At 32.9% G+C, this 20,968-nt stretch overlaps 4 protein-coding genes across 6 annotated transcripts in view; 2 read left to right on the plus strand and 2 right to left on the minus strand.

The window, feature by feature from the left end:
* The first annotated feature begins 114 nt into the window (after positions 1-114).
* Positions 115-1,913, plus strand: LOC100740419. Its single transcript, XM_012386900.3, has 4 exons — positions 115-709; positions 805-1,301; positions 1,383-1,574; positions 1,639-1,913. The coding sequence occupies exons 1-4, from the start codon at positions 456-458 to the stop codon at positions 1,878-1,880; spliced, it is 1,185 nt and encodes a 394-aa protein (XP_012242323.1). The 5' UTR covers positions 115-455; the 3' UTR covers positions 1,881-1,913.
* A 77-nt stretch (positions 1,914-1,990) lies between these two features.
* LOC105680893 (putative uncharacterized protein DDB_G0287457) lies at positions 1,991-4,103 on the minus strand. Of its 3 annotated transcripts, none has more exons than XM_033321272.1 (4): positions 3,781-3,985; positions 3,295-3,440; positions 2,399-3,141; positions 1,991-2,308 (listed from the first exon to the last, which is right to left on the minus strand). In XM_033321272.1, exons 1-4 carry the CDS (start codon positions 3,913-3,915, stop codon positions 2,253-2,255), a joined length of 1,080 nt encoding a protein of 359 aa, XP_033177163.1. In that variant the 5' UTR covers positions 3,916-3,985; the 3' UTR covers positions 1,991-2,252. The 3 variants fall into 3 exon arrangements, with proteins under 3 accessions (XP_033177163.1, XP_033177164.1, XP_033177162.1); XM_033321273.1 differs by lacking the exon at positions 1,991-2,308 and adding an exon at positions 4,021-4,103 and having other exon boundaries at positions 2,315-3,141; positions 3,781-3,825; XM_033321271.1 differs by lacking the exon at positions 1,991-2,308 and having other exon boundaries at positions 2,315-3,141.
* On the plus strand, positions 3,645-6,488 carry LOC100740540. Its single transcript, XM_024368291.2, has 6 exons — positions 3,645-3,855; positions 3,992-4,055; positions 4,732-5,036; positions 5,366-5,587; positions 5,661-5,867; positions 5,953-6,488. The coding sequence occupies exons 3-6, from the start codon at positions 4,898-4,900 to the stop codon at positions 6,090-6,092; spliced, it is 708 nt and encodes a 235-aa protein (XP_024224059.1). The 5' UTR covers positions 3,645-3,855; positions 3,992-4,055; positions 4,732-4,897; the 3' UTR covers positions 6,093-6,488.
* A 407-nt stretch (positions 6,489-6,895) lies between these two features.
* Positions 6,896-20,968, minus strand: part of LOC100740295 (insulin-like growth factor-binding protein complex acid labile subunit) — a 15,636-nt gene continuing 1,563 nt past the window's right edge. The window contains exons 2-9 of the mRNA XM_012386880.3: positions 20,719-20,968; positions 17,465-17,633; positions 15,260-15,393; positions 14,559-14,820; positions 13,602-13,880; positions 12,831-13,076; positions 11,984-12,185; positions 6,896-9,075 (exon numbers count right to left, since the gene is read on the minus strand). Coding sequence (XP_012242303.1) covers positions 8,858-9,075; positions 11,984-12,185; positions 12,831-13,076; positions 13,602-13,880; positions 14,559-14,820; positions 15,260-15,393; positions 17,465-17,633; positions 20,719-20,968 — 1,760 coding nt within the window. The 3' untranslated portion in view covers positions 6,896-8,857. The remainder of the gene's footprint in view (positions 9,076-11,983; positions 12,186-12,830; positions 13,077-13,601; positions 13,881-14,558; positions 14,821-15,259; positions 15,394-17,464; positions 17,634-20,718) is intronic.

Below are 20,968 nucleotides of genomic sequence, written 5' to 3' on the forward strand. Positions count from 1 at the left end.
TTTATCTTGTAATTCAATAAAATAAACAAATTTTCCTATTAATATTCGTGACAAATTTTGTTGCATTAGTTTTATTATAATATTTTATGTATATATATGTAACTTATATTTATTACTCCTTGGTGGTAATGAATATGATATAGGTGTTTGAGTTGTGTGTATTTTCATCAATCTTCACAAGATGGCATAAGATCTATTCAAGTTAACATCATTTTGAACTGTAACAGATTTGTGTAAAAGATATATTACATTCATTGATACGTTATTTTTATCATAGTATTATAAAAATGGAAAAGAAAAGTACAGTGTAATATTTATAACACAAAATTATAGATTTTTTATTTCGTATTATTTTCTTACAGTTATCTTACATTTATCTTTGTTATTATCTTACATTTCCTATTTTGTATTCTAACCTTGATTCCGATTACAAAATAATTATTTTCATTAGTCCAATGGCAAATATATCTTCAATGTTGTCAATAGGACAACAACATGACATTTGTTCTGAAGATATTACCAACAATTGTACAGACGTAAGCGTTTGCAATACTGATAATGAATGTAATATTTCAAGAACCTTGGAAGATATACAATGTTTTGTATGTGATGCAAAAATTCAAGGGCGTCATTATGCTTTGGCTACATGTAGAACGCAGATATCAAGAACTAGAGTAATAGAAAAGCTTGGAGAATTAGTTGGTGAAAGGTAGTATCTTATTATAACATTTATATGAATATAATATGCATTTCAGGCACTGTCTTAAAATACAAGTGCAATTTTGTCCTTTTCATATAATATAGATATTTGGTAGTAATATCAGAAGATGATGTAATTTGTCGCAGTTGTGCTAATCTTATTAATACACTTGATAGACTTGATGTTGAGATGTGCAATATACGTGATAATGTTTTGGGATTCTTAGAACAAAAGTATTCTTTGGAGAAAGGAGAACTTCTTGGTAATAATGATAAACAAAAGCGTTCTCAACCACCACAAATTACAAAGTGTAACACTCAAGCTACAACTAATTATCAAAGTAGGAAAGATGTTATCTTATCTTCAAATATTACTGAAAAATCCAAGCATAAAAAGAGTAATATTTGGTTGCAATGTGATAAATGTCAATATACTACTCTTCATAATTCATTTATGGTGCATCATATTAGAGACCATGTTAAGCAAAAAATATTTTGTGATAAATGTGGTGTACAATTTTATGAAAGTCAACAAGAATCACATAATTGTAATATGAAAGAACATATAAGTGATCAGACTAGAGTCCAAGATAATCAAACAGGTTTTTCATACTATTCATTTTTGATATGATAGAAATGAACTTTTTCTGTTCTCAGAAAATTGTATTCCAAATGCCTTTCAGAATCACCTTTAAAAGATATTGATGAAGCTATGTTGGATATCCCAATTTTGGAAAAAAGTGTGCAGCAAAATGTACCAATTATGACTATTGAAACATATTCAGAATCACACATTCCAAATCATAATGAAAATATTCCTATAATAAGATTATCAAATTCTGAAAATTTATCAATTCAGAATATTTTAACTGCTGGTAAGAATTTAAGATATATTTTTAATTGAAAAACATTTCATTACAAAATGTCTATAAATTATAGACAATACTACTGTAACTCAACCAATATATGTACGTATTTTACAACCTGTGGAAATTAATGAAGCTCCAACACATCCTGCAGTGATGGTATCACATTCTGATACAGATTTAGCTTTGAAACTTAAAGACAATTCAGAAAAACAAATCTTAACATTGACAGAAGATGGTAATTTGGAAATGACAGAAATAGCTTGTTGGAATGACATGCAATCATCAGAAACACAATCTAACATGATGTTTTAATAAGTTGATTTACTAAATTAGACACAGTTTTTATTTATCTATTTTTATCGACACTACAAATAACAGTTATTTACATTTGCAATAACATAAATGTTTTTTTGACTTAAACAATCAGCGTGCATTTTCAATATGTTGATTTCTTCTTTCGTTTCTTTACTACTGCTGCTTGTTTATAGATTGAAAACTACTTTATTTGTTTAGTAATTTCCAATCATCGGTTTCCTAATTCCATTTAAGATGCAGTAGCCTATATTTGTTACTTAGATACCAAATGGGAACTAAACATAAATATAAAGAATAATTACAGAAGTAAAAATGAAATATTTTGTAACATAAGATATAGAAATACATAATACATTGAATGTTTTGATATTAAAAATGTATTAAATTTACCTTAAAACCATGGGATGCTCTGTCCTCTGAGTCATCTACAACAAAATTATTTAATATTCATTTAATTTTTTTAATATAATACGACAATAATTGTTTAATAATTCTTTGTAAAATGTTTATGTTACTTATAATGTGAGCAATAGTGTCTTGAACATTGCCATGGATATGGTGTGCAACGTTGAATGCGTTTTTTATATTATCCCTCATATTATCTATTCCAAATTTTACGACATAATGGACATCATGGAAAATGCCAGAAGCAATACTTTTAACATTATTAACTGTTTGTTCAACAACATCGTTAGTGTTATTAATGATGGCACCGACAATATTTTGAGCATTATTCATTACAGTGCCTAACAGAGGTCTAGAATCTTCCGAAATATCGTAAATTATATCGCACAGATCTTCCGCAATGCGAGCATTCATATGTATAGCATTTCTCAACGTTTGTCTTGTGGTATTTCCAATATTATTGAGGACATCGTAAATTTGGTTTTCAGTTTCATTAATTGTATCATGAACAAATTCTTTGATATTGTTCAAAAGATTGTGAGCCTCTTTCCTTAACTCGGACAATGTTTTGTTCAAAATCTCAGTAGTCTTTTCTTCAATATCTTCAGCAGTATGTCTCGCTTGTGCCACAGCTTGGGCTGTTTTATTTATGAATTCCTGTACTCTTTCTTCTGTAACATTCCTCACGTGGTTTACGATGTCGGAAGTCTTTTCGTTAACGTGTTTCAAGGTATTATTTATTTTATTCTCCAGGTTGTCAAGCGCATTGGTAACATTCTTGATGATGCCCTCTACTTTGTGTTTAATGATATTCTTTGCCTTCGAGGCATCTTCTTCCAGTTTATCGAGTTTGCTATGGAGATGTTGAAAATGTTCTTGTGTTTTGTTCCTAACATCGGTAATGACTTTAGCGATCTGTTGTTCTATTTGTTCCAAAAGATGTACGGAGCCGTTTGTTACTTTTTTCAATTGATCCTCCAGCACATGTTCCACAGATCCTACAAACTTGTGCAAATCATCGACAATTTTAGAGCTTTCGTCCACAACATGGGACAAATCTTGGCTGCCACTGTTGTCATTATTACTGTGATTTTCGTCACTGCCATTATTGCTATTATTTCCTTGTGAGTTTGTTTGAGACCTGTCATTAGGCTGTAACAGTTTTTCTAATTGTTATTAGATATTTTTTACTTACTTATTTTGTTTTTTACAAGAGGTTTCTAGAAAACTGTAATCATATTTGGATATTTAAAAAAATTCTTGTTTAACAAACAATTTTTTATTACATTTCATACGATACTAGAGTAATTATAAAGAATTATATTGTTAGATAAGATGAAAATAATATATAATACTTTTAAATGTAATTAATATGAATTTTAAGTGAAATTACTACTTTAAATATTATCTAACTTCAAATTTTCTTAATATTGTTAAGCGTTATAAATCTATTCCAATTCATTATGTATAAAAATCATTAATTGATACTTACCTTAAGAGCATTTTGTACTTGGTTTAATTGATCAAGCGGAAGAGCCTGTATTAAAAGATCAAGAGAAATGTAATGGTCAGTTAACAGATAGAAGAGAGAAAATGTTCTATATAGAAATGAGTAAATGAGGAACATACGTAAGTATAATTAGAAATCATAAATTCGCATAATTATTAAGATAATCAGACACAATGATTTATTTTCAATGTAGAATGTTATAGAACGAAATATCATACGTACAAGAACAGCAGCAATGCCGAGAATGGCGAAAATTGGTAAGAACTTAAACATGATTTTCAATGATGATGCTTGTAGCAACAAACTTATCGAAAATGTATACTGTAATTTGAATATGACCGCGATTTATATATCCATCTGTATTTCTGATTAACATATGTGTCAATAAAAAATGAATTCACTGTATGAAAGCATTAACAAAGCTTGAATAGCGTCATAATATTTACTTGTTATTACAATTCATAAATTAAACACTGTGTTATCTAATTCAAACAACTCATTAACTTTCTTTTATTTGAAAATTAAGTAAACAAGATGAATATTCAACAGAAATAAATGGTCGTATGTTGATAAAAATAAAATAAAATAAAATAAAAGTAGTTTTTAAACTTTAATAAGCAGTATTGATTAAATTTTTGCATTTTTTCCTAATGCTTAACTAATATTGGATTTCAAATTTACCGCGTTATGGTTTAAATTTTCTTACTATAGTAAATAATTCGTTCAATTTAGATTGGTCATTATCGGTTAACTTCAGTCAAGATGTATTTCGATATCTATTTTTGTAAGATTTTATGAAATTAGAATTTTGTACTTTGAATGAAATTTGAATTTTGAATTATGAAATTAGATTTTAAAAAGATGTAACTGTTTTTCTTATAGATGTGGAATAAAGTGAACTTAAAATGTAAGTGTTGTATATTAACATTACAGCAAATTATAGATGTAGATATTGGCTAGTAATATTTGTCCAGCTCAGTGGTAACATTGTTATTTCAAATCTTAAATGGCTACACTAGTAAACACTGTACGTTAAAACCGTTGTACCTTGATCAGGAAAGGAATAATGTAATTATGACATAAAAATAATACAATAACGATGGAAGAATTTAATATTGATATTGTGCATGTTCTTCAGAATAGAGATTTTAGTGTGTTGCAGAAGTTAGTATCACATTGTTATGATTTTCGAGCAAAAATTGCTGCTAAAATTGAAGATACAACTGCATATGAATCTGGTATGTATATAATATATTTCTCAGCTTGATAGATCTAAATTATATTGTATTTTATTATAGATGTTTGTTCACGTATTGTATGAAATTTTAATGAATTCATAATAACTCCTCCTTTTAAACCTTTGAGTACTCATTAAAATAATCAAATGTGATAAAGAAATATCCACTATTTTATGACTTTTAATTATTGACTTATTAATAATTTTTAACACGTATATTAATAAAACTGATTAAACAATTTGACATTGAATGGCATATATATTTTTGTACAATTTTTCATTCAAGTAAGTGTTCTTAATGTTAATAATATATGTATATTGTGTTTTTAGAATGTATAGAGAAAATAGCACAAAGCGGTAACAAAATATTAGAGTTAGAGCAAGAAGTTGAAAGTTTAAAATCTGATATAGATACAACAAAATTGCAACAAAAAATTATAGATAAAAAGATTACTAATTCAATTAAACAGCAAGAAAAATTAGAAGATGAAGTTAATAATGCCAAAGTAAAAAGAGACAGCTTGTCTGTTGAAATTGTTGATTTACGCGAAGGTATTTATTATAAATATATAAACATATTATAAATATAATTTTTTATCAGAAATCTATAGAACATTATTTTTAGAATCAGAACAAAGAAAAGAACAGAAATTATTAACTTGGAAAAGTATTAAACTTGCTTGTCACACATATAAACAGCATTTGGGCTTTCATATAGAATTAATCAATAACAAAGAACAAGAACAAATTAAAGTTTCCTTTTTTATAAATAACACTAATGCAAAGGATAAATACTTCGTACAATTACTTAATTGTAATAATCAGTGGAGAGGTATGTGTAGTATCCATTTGTAAGTATTCCAAATATATTATTTGATATGATACGATATGAATGTATGAATAACTATGTCTTCTAGTGGAACAGATTCAACCTACTCTTAAAGCAGAACATTTGAGTAACTTTGAAGGAATTATTGACTTTTCTAAACAATCAGAAGTTTTGGATGTAACTGCACTTCTTTGTAAGCTCAGAGAAACATTTGTTAAGTATTACTAAAAACAAAATAAAATTGAAACCTTATATATATATATATACATAGGTACGGATAAATTTATAACATTGATGCTATTTATTATAAGATTAAAGCCTTTATTAATAAAAATTAATAACTGAATTGTCTTATTACATATGAAAAATTTGCAACACTATACATAGCAAAACTTAACATTGGTATAATTTTATTAAAATATATTCATTATTAGTATAAGTATCTGTGGTATTGTTACATACATATGTTGTGACACGTATCTTAATGTACTATTTGCCTACAGCTCAGATTGGAAACAGTAAACTGCTAATCACAGTGTAGATAAATTATTTAGATACTAAAATTATAAAGAAGTTTCCACTTGATTTCTATTTATATATGGCACTTATATATATGATACATTTGAAATTATCTATTCCATGAGTGGTTAAGTTTATTTAAAATTGTTAATTTTACTAAATTGTAAATATATATTTATTTATCTAGTTATCAACGATCTGTTATAAATATTATCTAATACTCGATCATTTAATTTTTACCTCTTGCCGTCTCTAAAATTCTCTTATTTAAAAAATATTTTATTATTAAATTATTTCGATTTCAAGTCCTAGCTATTGAAGCTAGCAGTCGATATTAACAACTGTTTTCTTGTCGATATGTTAAAAACTCGTTTCTATGCAACAGACAAAATCAAATTATATTTCGTATAAAACCTATTGATCATTTCAAAACAATAGAGACGAACATATGACATTATGAATAAACCTTTAACGATATTATTGTTTTGTTTATACTGGAAAAAATTCTGAAATTTTCAATTTTTCATGATTTTGTTTTTATTTGAATATACAATTATGCGTTGGACCGTTAAATCGCATCAGAATTAGTGTTCAAACGATATAGATCGATTGAAATTTGTTGAATTCAATTTTTTCACCACTCGTCCGGAAAATTAAATTTTTCACTATTTAATGTATTTTACATTCAATTTTGATGTTAACATAGCTACTTACGGGATATTTACGCGTCTTACTCGTACATGGAAAGGGCCAATTTATTATGTATGCGTAGAAGCACGTTGATAACAATTCATCCCTATTGGCAAGAGTTAACGAGAGAGTCAATTGATCGCCCACTGCCAATCAGCCCATATCGCGTACACAACGTCAGTTAACAGATTTCACTTACACTATTGACCCGCCCGATCGTTCATTTACTCGGTCATTCAGGAATTTAATTAAAGATCGAAACGTTGACGATGGGAATCGATGCATTACTATGATGTACACTAGCCGTATTCACGTTGTCTGTGTCCGATCGGGTTCGATACGATTAATGCCTAGCAAATCTCTGTTTATTATATTTAATTAAAAATTTCATATTTTTGCTTAACAGAAAATAAATATTCAATTATTATACTGAATGCGTCAACGAAGAATCTACGTATTATCTTACACAATGTAATGGCATACTAGATATTACTCGTATCAACCGATGTTATTAATGAATAATCTAAGGCAATGGGAGCACGAAAAATCATGATACACGATACATCGCATAAGCGTTACGGATAATACTTTGAAGTATGAATGATTAAATGATGATGGTTTCGAGCTCGATTAAAAGGTAATTTAATTAATCGATCCCGAAAGCTTGGTGTGTGTGTGTGTGTGTGTATATATATATATATATACACACATGTATATAATATATTATATATATATATAAATTATATATATATATATAATTATTTCAAGATATTAATACAATAAAAGAAGTAGACGAAAATCCTAAATAATACGACGCAAATTGGAATTTGAAATGGACGCTCGAAGAATCGCCTAACTCTATCGCAAACAAGGTGCATGGTATTAAAGAAGTAACGGAATTAATGACTATTTACAGCGTAATAATGTCACCTATTATAAAACAGAAACTTAAACAAGTTGTTTCTGGACCTCGACTTAGACAAAGGTGATATTCATCGACTCTTTCAGCTTACGCTCGCGTGAGTATATAATCTTCTTTTTTTTTTTTCTTTTCTTTTTTGCTTTTCTTGGACACGTTGGAGTTCGTTTTCGAGTCTTCGTGCTCCACTGTTTCACGTAGCTAACACTAAAATGTGGGAAATCGTTCCGTTCTGATAAAAGGAAACATACCTCTCATGATATGTGTTGGAAACTCGCTAAAATAAATATATATCTCTCGTTACGTAATAATTACTACAGCAAATGCAGTACACATCTATCGATTAGACCGACGTCTGATCGTGAACGGTTGTCAGCTGTCGATTATGGGATTAGTCGCGTACGACGTATAAGATGTCTCGTCAGTGTTGGTGATTTCCTTGAATGTGTGTGAGTATGTATGCGTATATATTTATATGTGTGTGTGTGTGTGTGTTTTATCCTATTATTATTATACAATGCTTTTTTTTTTATTTGGATGCTTCCAAGAAATACACGCAAGCGGATTAGATTAAACGAACTAAAACGCCCGTGTCGAACTTGAAAGCGAGGCTATACCAAGATTCACACCGCCCGTTTCTTTACACTTCTGTTTTATCACAATGATCAATAGAACGGGCTTTTCAACGTCACCGTGTCCATCTCACGTATGTCTATCATCGTTTGCATTACATGTGTAAACGGGCGACCACGAATCGAATAAATTCTTCCTCTCGACCGTTTCTTCGTTCTTCTTCTTCGTTTCCGTTCGAACTTTCTTTTGCCCATCGATCGCGTCCTACGATTCTCATTCTACTTCTAATGGACTACTCGAGGGTCGCGGCGAAAGAAACATTTCCTCCGGAAGCAGCCGCGGCGGCGGCCAATAACAGCGTCGGTGGTAACGGCGGAAGCGGCGATGTTTGCTCGGTGGGAGTTGCAACGGTCGTTGGACAATTATTGGCCACACCATAGACTTTCGCGTGATTGACTTCGAAAGCCACGGTCAAGTCTGCTAGTCCAGGATCGCACAACACCGGATTATCTGCAAGCAAAAAAACATCGGAAGATCGCAAAGGGGAAACTCCTCTCTTTTTTATTCTGTGACGTGTATCAAAGGCAGATAAGCAAGAAGTTAGATAGGCGTCTGGCTGGCATGCGTGAGTGAACACACTTTCCAAGCAGTAAAAGTCGTACAACTATGACATCACGATTAGCGATGTGCTCTAAGACACATTTTATGTGGCGAATTACACGTACGATTACATGAAAAATTCTTATAACTTAATTCTTAAATAGGTAGATTTGGTAGGTTCTACAGTCTTGGAAGGGTGTTGTTCGATATACTATTTTTACAAATTTTATATTTTTAATATTTCATATGGGATATCGTAATAAATGAAGATTATGAAAGTTATCGAAACTTTCAAGACATTCGAGACCTATAGGATTTTCAAGAAGATCAAATATCGAATCACATTCGAAGTAATTTGAAAAACATCGAATCTCTCTTAAGTTAACACTATCACGTTCGGTGGCACCAACGTGTTGACAAGTGCAGGCCAAATGTTAGTGTCCGGTGACATCACGTTCGTGTCACGTGCAAGTCGACCCTTTACGTAAACTTTACGATAGTTTAGTATGCTTTTATCAAAAAATGCCGGTTACTTGTTAAAGTGTTATGGACGGCAAAGTGTTATGATTTAAATACCCATCGCTGATCATCAGATCAGTTTCTCAAAGTCTAGCAAAAAAACTTTTGCAGACGGATTGTTGACTAAGATATAGAAAATGTTTGCTTGCATCTCGATGACCGAGTTCGTATCGGTCGCGAAAGTCTTCGTAAACATATGATCGTGTGTCGCGAATCCGATAATAATGACAGGGGGCAACGGAATTGTCGTTAATCGGAGATTTTCATATGTAGAGGGAATAGTCGTTCAATGAAAGTGTGAACGAAAAGAGAGACCGAGAAATAACGAAGCTAACCGAGATAACAGGATTGAACGACGATAACCGTACCATGAAAACCCACATATATTTAACAATAACAACAGCTAACAATCCGTCTTCGGTATACAATAAATAATACGAGATGGCGCCACGACGGAGGTTATCACCATGAAATGTAACTTATAACAAAATAATGTACAGCTCTGAAGCCGAACGGAGCCACGCTATTATCAAGTAATAATTTATTTTCTGCCGCCACCGGCCATTCTCATGACCCGTTCCCTCTTTCTGTCTCGTTTCATCTTCCATAACGCTTGGCCTCGCGACACTTAACGATGTATTTATTAATTACGCACTGGCGCCCATTCAACGCGTCTGCGTTCCACAAAGACGTTATCCTTTTGCGAGGGTGGAAAGCAAAATCGAATGACCGTTCGTATCGTACGATCGGATGACTCGTCGTTGCACGAACCAGACGATTACGCGTATTTGCGCATAACGGTTATTAATAAGAAATTCATGTTATATTACATTATATTGTTTCTTTTTTTTTTGGTTTCGAGCTTTTAACTAGATCACCAGTGTTTATACGAATTTGCTTATATTTTTGAGATAGGTAAATCGGGATTTGTCTTATCCTCCAGGAGATGTTATAAAATTCAACTATATACGAAGACAACCGAAAAAACGAAAGAAGGAATTGTTTCATCTGTTAAATATTATAACGAATACTCTACTTTAGATGTCTTTTGCATATTTTATGTGCATTCTGTAAATTCCTACATCTCCAACTTTTCCACGAATAAAATAAATAAAAATCTGCAGTCTAGTTATAAGTTATAACATAGTATTACATCTTGTTATAACATTTACCGGATACTGTATCTTAAGTATATTATGTGCACTCTATATGTTTTCATGCAATAAAATTTTCCATAAGTGCATAAACATCCATAATCTTCTCATGATATGTCTATAATTTTTCGAATTTTACAGATTATACCATCTTTGTTGATCTGTCGGCGGAATTATGTATTTTGTATCTTTGCCTCAGAGATTAAAATAGAATGAAAATCTTCAACTTTGTTCAATGAGATCTTCATTTTAATCGGAACTAGAAATATTTTATTAGACATATTTCGCGAAGAATGATCATTAACAGATACATCATTCTTTTCATCAAAGTTCATATCCCTAAATGGTGCGTTTGTAAAATCAAAAATACCTGTGTTTATCCATTTTGCTCTTTGCGCAATCTAGAAAATTCTGGTCTTTTATCTACTGTTGTTCGCGCTTCATTAAAGAAACGGCGCACTGATCTTTCATTAAATGAAGTTTCGCCTTTAACCTTATCATCGATTGGAAATATTAGATTAAGTAGGAAATAGTTCGCGTGGTTTTGTGTTACGAATAAATTCTGATCGAAGTCATAATATTTCGCAAAGAAGAAAAAAAGTATGACAATTGCGGTGTCATTACAATCCCCATGTAATCGGCATACATTAGTTTAAGGCTTAAACTCAAATATTCATTGATAATTACAATTTTCTCTTAAGTTGTCCAAACTGTTGATGCAAATATTTTTTACAGGCAAGGACAATATACTTTCTTTACTCGTCAGAAAAGCTCTTCCGTATTCTCCTTACAGTTAAAATTTCCTTGTGACTATTACTCGTTTTTATCCGTGATAAATTATTTTGTAAATAAATATTGGTTACAAATAAATCGTATCGTTAATCGAAACTATTAAATGCCAAATTAGATGCAACTAAAACGCTTTTATATTAACTGGATGTGTAAGATTATAGAATTTTCAAGAAAAATTCACACTACTTGAATTTTTTCCTATTAATCTGCACAAATATTTTTGTACCTATTTAGTAATTTGTTTGAATTAAGCATATCGAGGCAATAGATCGAGGAAATTAGTGCAAATTTGCTCAAGCTTGAACGATGGCATAATATTCGATAACACTGATAACGGATACGTTTAATCTTACCTTGAAGATATATGCGAAGCACGTCAGGCACACCGTGAACGGTGCAACGTGTGTTCGCCACGAGTTCCGGCATCAGAGTACGTATCCGATTCGCGCTCACATCTGCCCAGCAGAGAACAGGAAATCCACGGAAGTCTCTCTCGGACAATGTTACCAGACGATTGTGCGATGCGTTTAATTCCTCCAGGGAAGGAAGCCACGTCTATAAAAAAATCATCATCGAAAGATATTGTGATGAACAAAGATTTTTCCCGAGGTATTATTACAAGATATGTTTAATTTGTTTGGAATACATATATCAAAAATTGAAGATATAAATAAATTATTTTTGTGCAAAGATTGTTTGATCGAAAGAGAAAAATCATGTTCTAAATAACATCCTTATAAAATAAAATATAAATAATCTTTATAAACGAACATTGAAAAGAAAGAATATTATACTTTTTTCATTATAACATGACAATATTGATGGAAGTGATTTTAGTGTTCGTTGTAAAAGGAAAAATGATATCGGAACTACAGATATTTTATATCTTTAATAATAACCTTTTGAAGGTTTCTAATAAATATAGATTCAAAAATATTTGGGAAGATTTTTTTAAATAGAATTTGATATTTTCTTAATTATAGTGTGATATTATCGATGGAGGTGATTTCCATAGTTTTTAATTAAAGATCATTCGCGAGTTTTATTTTACCATATATTTTATGGAAAATACTTTCTTACGTCTTTAATGGCTCGATATTCTCGTATCTAAACGAATCAGATAGACGTAAAATCTTCACGGTAGAATGATCATTCGATTAAACACGACATACGTTTGAATAAATTTCACGCATATTATACCTCTGACGTATCTTCGAGTGTAGTAAGCTCGTTGTGAGAGAGATCGAGGACTTTGAGACCATCGAGGCCTCGTAGATCACGCTGTCCAATCGTCGGTCCTAAAGCGTTGTAACTGAGATTCAGCTTCTGTAATTCCTTCATTCCAAGGAATAACGAGCCGTCCAAGCTTCGAAGCTCGTTGTGCTGCAGTTGCATATCTTGAATATTTCCGCCCGCCGTTTCTTCCCCTTCCTCTTCTACTAAATTCTGTAAATATAAGAGGAACGAACTTCTTCTACTAAGTTCTGTAAATATAAGAGAAACGATCTTCTTCTACTAAATTCTGTAAATATAAGAGGTACAAACTTCTCTTACATATTCAAATGATTGAATACTTTGAAATACGACTTTAAAAATACTCATTTGAATTTAAAAATATGTATTATTTGCGATGTAATCTTATATAAGAGTACCTTTTTTTATTCATTTGAGCATGACGTATTTGCATACATGATCAATGAGAACTATCAATGTACACTTGAACAAATTAAAATATTTATGTAAAATTATAATTTCCTTGGAAGGAATAAAATATTTAACTAGCGATATAACATGTAAACATCTTCATAAGCAAAAAATTAATTCTATAATATAAACAATTTTTTATCTTAATGTAGAATATCAAAAATCGTTGAATGTTCCTCTATATAAAAATGTACATATACTTTAGGTTTTGCAATAGTTCATTGCGTATGTGGTAGAAGTAAATTAGTCCGGATATTAGGTGCGTACCTCTGACGGCGTTCTTCCTCTGTGGAGTCGCGCGATTCTGTTGTTCGAGAGATCGAGCAATCGTAGCTCGCGCAGGCCACGAAGTGACGCGAATGAGAACTCGCGAAGCTCGTTGTGCGTCAAGTTTAAACACTTGAGAGACCTGAGAGGGTAAAGGACACTGTTGCCCCCGTTTCCGTCGCCATTACCATTACCCGCGCTACCCAACGATTTTAAGGAATTGTGTCCGAGCTCTAGATCTTCTAACATCTCTGCTTCTAGGAAATCTTCTTCCGTTAACTAAGAACAAAGATTTTGATGATATTTCATATTATCTGTCTATTAAAAGTATCGTTAATTACTACATTCTCTTTGTTGGATATAATATTAATTATTTCACTGTATCAGTTTAATAGACGAAACAGGTTTCCTCTAAAATAATATGGTCGACTTTAATTCGTGAAACAACAAGTAACAGCTAAGAGTGAAACCTTTGCGGACGATTCAAGAAGTCGATCAAATCGTCCAATTACGACTAAGACCATCGCATGCTAACCGTCCATCGTAATAAAAATTTAATCCGCGAAACGGAAGCGTACGACATAATAATCACATTAGGATGTAGTAATCGACTTAATGTACGGAACATTGAACGAACGCCTCCACGCGTTATCATACATCGTGATCATGCACTTGCACTTCATACGAGTATCTGAATGTTGTACAGGCCACCGTTACGTAGATATCAGCACATCATATTTGCAGATGATATTTAATAAAGTATTTTGAATCGTTTCAATAAACCGAAATAAAACTAACTATTACACGATGTTCTGGGTCGGATCAAAACGTGCATTCTTTACATTTTTAGAAGGGAGGACAATCTAAAGTATTGGTAATCTTGTATATTGAATAATTCTCTTCTATTAAGTAAGAAAGTTAGTTATTTGTTATTTGTTATATTCGATCATCGATTACCTCTTGCAGATCGTTGTACGAAAGTTCGAGAAACTTCAATCTACGAGCCTTTTGCAGCGTGCCATCGAGACTGCGAATCTTATTGTGCTGAAGATAGAGACTTTCTAAACGATGTAAGTAGCGAAATTCTGCTGGCAAGTGAGTTAATTTATTGTCCACGGCGTAGAGCATCTTCAGGTTATGGCCAGAAGACGGTAGCTCGCCATCTAAAGACGTGAGCTCGTTGGCGTTAATTAGCAACCACTCCAACTGATTCAAATCTCTGAAACAAGATTAAGTCATGTGGATGGCGACGATGCTCTCGTTCCGATAAAATCCAAAAAGAACAAATCTTTGCTTGTTTCATCGAATGAACGAACCAAAAATTTCTTCGTTTTTCTTCTATACTTCTGTTTCCTCTTTTATTTTCTCTTTCTTTTTTATGGACCCAATTTAAATTTCACAAAAGAGAAAAGAAAAGGAAAGAAACGGTTCTCGAACACGTGACTAGATCGCAAGCTTAATTGTTCTCTCCTTTGCATATAATCTGCGTGCACGTTTGCTTAATCATTCGGCCGAGTCCGAGGAGCTGCTCGTTGCATCAACGATGAATAGAGCCAATTAAGTAAGAGTCACTGTTGGAATGGTAAACAGGATGTCCGATACGTTCTAGGAGGTTCGTGAATGGACGTATATTTTCGGTAATCAAGAAAGTGTCTTACCGTAACGTTCGATTCAGGCTTTGTAACTGATTGCGGCCAACGTGTAGGTGCTTCACTAATGGTGGCAACGAGCCTGGCACCATTTCTGAAATCGCATTTCCGGCCAACAGGAGATGCTGTAATGTCGGGTTGTACTGAAAATGATAAGGTAAAATGTGCATTTTAAGAATACATGTGTTAAAACAATAGAAATTACGTAGGTTTAAGCTATATTTACATGTGCATTATCTTATATAAAATAAATTCATCGTTTAGTTTAGATAAAAAAAAAAAAAAAAAAAAAAAAAAAAAAAAAAAAAAAAAAGAGAAAGAAAAATGTAAAAGGAAGAAGGAAATAGAAATGAAACAGCGATTTAAAGAGATTGTATTCAGCAGCGTCGACAAACGTGATTAAATACGAGAACGCGCAACGTTTAATCAAGAGTGACGGCTACACGATAAGTATTCACGGATTACATACTGAAGCAACATTGTTAAACAGCAAGAATTTTTTGAATCATGCTAGACGTTCATGTTCCAATGAGAATCCGAGATGTTTGCGATCCGCGTTTACTGAAACCAATTGATCCGAATCAACAGCTGTTTACAACAGTCACGCGATAAACATTTTTCTCCGATAATTCATCACATAGACGGTATTGTTACATCAAACTTGCCCGTTTTTCCCTTGTTTACATATATACGATATAATATTACAATATTTAATTTACTAGAAAGCGTATGAGTAAGCGTCGTTTCAAACGTATTTTATTTCTAGTTACTTCGGAATAGACACTTGCAATTAGTACATATTAATTCGTTTCTTAACCATGCAATTAAAATTTTACGATACGAGTGTTAACCCTGCTGTGAACTTCGAACTTAAGATTCGATCGAAAATGAATCAAAGAGCGCCGGAGGGTTAATCTCTCGTAGAGTTAGTTAATCCACTATTTAAATATACATAACTGATTCTGTTTTATCAACGAGTATCTCGTCTAAGCAACTGAAACTGTCTCTTTGACATGGGATATTTGCAATTACCGACCTATTTCATAAAATCGCGAAACAGAGTGAGATTGAAAAAAAGTATGTGTACAAGATTTTTGCATATTTCTATTGTTCTTTAACTTGCAAATCGTGTGATAAGTAACACGAGGCAATGATAAAAAAAAAAAAAGAAAAATATATATATCCCCATAAGTAGCACGAATCGTTTGAGGAACGATTGGCGGACAATTCTCTGCACGTGGCCGGTCACGTGCGCGACAAGCGCCAGGGGAACCCCACCAAGCTCTCTACTAGCTGTCTTCCTCTCTTCGAGATGAATTGTTCGTTCATACGTCGCGCCGGCTACAAATACATCGTGAAGTCACGCGTAATATGCAAAACGTGCTTAGAATATATTGTCCTTACGGTGTGTTGATTTAATAGACATGATTGATATAGCAGTAAAAAGAAAAAGAAAAAGAAAACAAAGTAGTATAGAAAAATAAGCGAACGAAACTGTAAAATAGATGTTTAATAGGATGCTTTACGTATAACTTCACGTAAATAATCCACGCGCCAGTCTCAAACGATTTCCACATAATTTATTTATTCGTTTCATTGAATCACATTAGAGTACTATGTAACAGTATACGTAAAAGTTTCATTGTAAACAGGAATCGTAAGAGATGAATATGCAAAACATTGGATACTATTCGTTGCAAATAAGATCAGATTTATCCAATTCGATAAATGAAATATCTGAACAGGATTCGGTGTTAACACGGTCAACAGAGGTTACATCAAATCTTGTAAACTGTTCGTCATTTAATGATGCGCTTATGTTCTTCCTGTTTATAAACTGCTTCATACAATCGATGCTAAATACCATTGCTGATGAACCCGTTTTCTTTTTTTCGTTTACTTTTTCTTATACACGTGGCAGTATATTTGCATAAAACACTGGGAAAATAAGAGATGCATATAAACGAAGCTTCGTGTTTACGCACTACGATCGATATGTTAGGGGATCGTATCCACGTGTTTAGTATTCTCGCGTAAATCGTTAGAAGACACTTTGCGATAAATGATTCAAACTTCTCGCGCATTCGTGAGTTGCACAAGAAATACAAGCTTCGATTCCTGAACACGTGTCCCGACATAGTATGTACATATTCACTCGCGAGGAAGAAAACTAATAAATGATGCAAACAGATTCTTATGAGTACGCATGCATACCTTAAAGTCATCCGAGTCTATACGGCTTATCCGATTTCTGCTGAGATCTAGGGTCCTCAGCAATGAGAGATGCGACAGAATATGTCTCGGTATAGATGGTACTTCGTTATCCGCGAGACTAAGATATTGCGTTCTTCCCAACCCCGCGAAAACTTCGCCGTCTACGAACCTACAAAATATGAAGTCGCTTTTTAATTCTATTATTCGAGCATAGGTCCATTACAAATTAAGATCTTTACTTTTATAATTAAGATGTTGAAGATATTTCGCGACGGATTTTTCGTGAGATGTAAATAAGAAAATTAAACAATTTAAGAAATACACATCACTTTGGAATTAAATCGAGCGAAATGAAAATTCGATCAATTTGCAGATTATTTATTTAAGCGAAAAAAAAACATTCATTGTTTTCGTTCAACAGTACAAACATTTGCTTGACATGTCTCATATGACATGTCACATATCTCAAGATAATTAAGATCGCTCGGGACGATGTTTGAATATGAAAAAGAGGTGATACATCTTGTTGCCCTCGAGAAATTTGGAATGTCATCTCACGATAGTGCGTTATCTCCGTACGAAGACGACCAAAAACTGAGTAACCTGTGGCCCTTGTAAACACATGGCTAGCAAGCAATACACAATCAATCCTCAATTATCTCGAGTGAAACGAAGTTATCGCTTATTGTCCTAGTCACGAACCAACGAAGTGGGTCTAAATCTTTCCGTGATAGTCGAGTTAAGGGCAGGAAGAATTAACTTACGACTTATATCAAGTACAAAGTGTAAAAGTTCTTATAACTGGAACCGTTTCGTCGTTCTTATCTCCACTAATTTCTATTATAAGTGACGTAGAACTGAAACTTACATTTTCCTCGTGTTATACAATTTTTCCACGTTACGTATCATCACTTTCATGAAACTCCGATAAAATAAATTAGAATTAAAATTGTTTGTAATATTAATTTCATTTTTCACTCATATTTCGAAAATATCATTTATATGATAAAAAGAAATGCATCAGTTCATTTAAAAACCTATTGTAGGGAAAATTTTGTCAATTAAAGCTAAAGATGGACTGTCTCTCGGTTGCCTCCATTTTATAGAAGTTCCTTTTTCTTCTTTCTCTTTTCTCATGCAACTTGTATAGTCGTGTCTCTAGAGTTGCGCAAATCTTTATCGAAGTAGGCGAGTTTACAAAGAGTGGACCAATGAAATTGTTCAATTGTAAAACATAGGCGAAACACGGTCATTATCGTTTAATTATTCACATAATGTTGGCTCACAGCATTTCGTTATTTAATTATTCCGAGACGATAAGCGGAGGGCTTCTTGTTGATAACTCGTTCGAAAAGGTCGGGCACGATTAAGATTTCATTCTCGTGCCCGTAGCTCTGCCTCTTTTTCTATCTTTCGCGGGTAACGACGACGCATTCTCGATGATTGTTCGTCCGTCAAGGACTTTCGTCTTCTCTCATCTGGCAAGTATCACCGTGTATCAGGATAATCAAGGAAGACCAGTGTCCGTCCTTTGTGCCCGTTCGAGAAAACAAAACGACGATATTTATCTAGAAACGAGGAAATTCTCGCGATTCTTGATACGTTTATCCTTAATCGGTAAATTTGTAATTAACGATCGATCAAGCTTCATCTACCATATTAACGCATGAATTCATATCTTTTTTTTCCCCGATAAAGCAATTATTTTTTCAAGGATCTTCAACAAAGGCTCGAATGTTACCTTCGCCTTTTATAGTCGTTTTATTATTTCGTCGTTTTGTCGATCGTAATAAAAGTTGTTGCATTCGTTCCGCACAATGTGGCACTTTCTAGATGTTCAAAATTTTGTCTCTCGTTCCACTATCGTCGTATTATTTAATATTCTATCTGAGCAGCCGTGTAAAAATATATAAAAGCAACTAATATCTTCCGAAGATAAACGAGGACAGAGATTATAGTAATTACTCCAGATACATTCCAGCAATGTACACGTACATTAGAATCAATGTATTATAAATTGAAGGACACTGCTGTTACTCTACACGCTTATCTGGAAACGCATCATTTTCCACAACACACTTTGTATCCGTTTCTTTAAACGGCTCAAAAAGGTTTTTGCCATCGAACATTACGGTATAATTGTCAGTTTGAAAAATAATTTTATCAATTAGAATTTCTTCTTTGTTACGTATAAATGTCTTTACTCAATACTTGCAACATCAGACGATGACCTTTTGCCAAGATATTGTTATTCGTATCGACAATGTATACGATGTATTCACACGCATGCTTTTCTACAAGTTCTGAATGACAATCATTTGCGTACAAATACTTGTCATAAATTTCTTTTCGTCTTTTCTATTACACATGCTGCTCCAAATTTCTTCTTCTACAGTCTGTTCGTATTTCGTACCTTACGAAAGTTCTGACAACATTTCGTCAGTGATTGAGGAACTTTATGGTCAGACAAGCGAAGTATAGTCAGACAACGCATAGTTAAACATGAATGCGTAAAGCCTGCATTATAATAACGATTCGAATCTTCTTATTAATTAATTTCGTTAAATAAAGTTTTCTTCTCAAAAATCAGTAATAATTAAATATTATAATGCTTTGAATATATGTCATTCTGTCAGCTAGAACCTCCACTGTGAATTTTTAGAAAAATCGATTTTCACGGAAGAAATATTCCAACAAAAGCCAAACTGCGCAGATAAATAAATTGGTTTAAGTAATGTCCAGAAGAAATAGTGGAAAAATTCAGAAACTCGATCGTAGCTCGATCACTGTACCCGCGTAGTTAGAGTAAACGTGGCTGATATCACTTATCCACAAGTCATTATCGTCGTCACACGATTTTCTTCATCAACATTTTGGTGAAAACCCATGGAATTTTCATGAGATATGAGAGGAAAATTTCTTGAAACCGGAAACTCGATACCGAGTTCATTCTTATCACAAACATCGGTACTTTGTTTCAAACTGAGGAAACCAAGCTATGCTTGCTTCTGAAAGGAAAATCCCTAAAGTCCTGCACGGATAAAAGAAACACAAACACGCGATTCCTGACCTAACTAATTAGATCAAGAAAAGATAATCGAATAATTATGAATAATTAAAAAGAGACACATTACACGCACGATATTTATATACACATCAAGATAACGATTTCTTTGCAAAGAAAGAAGAAATTAAACTAAACATCTACGATATTAAACAATCCCGATTTTATGCACGTAAACTTACACACTCACCCTAGACGATCGTGATTCAGCTCGAGCTTCGTAATGGACATCCGCAGCTCTTTGAAATCATGCCGCGATATATCCCTGAGATTTGAATGAGAAACACGCAAAGTAATCTGTTGCTCGGTGGTGAATTTGCCCCTTAATGCCCCTGCCACTTGTTCGAAAGAGTCCATCCGTTCGCATACGACCTCGATCCGTTCCCCGTGTCCATGGTGACCGGCATTGTTACCGGTCGTAGCAGCAGCCGCGGCGGCTA

This window comes from Bombus impatiens, unplaced genomic scaffold, assembly GCF_000188095.3.
Source record: "Bombus impatiens unplaced genomic scaffold, BIMP_2.2 scf_0418, whole genome shotgun sequence".
Taxonomy (NCBI): Eukaryota; Metazoa; Arthropoda; class Insecta; order Hymenoptera; family Apidae; genus Bombus; species Bombus impatiens.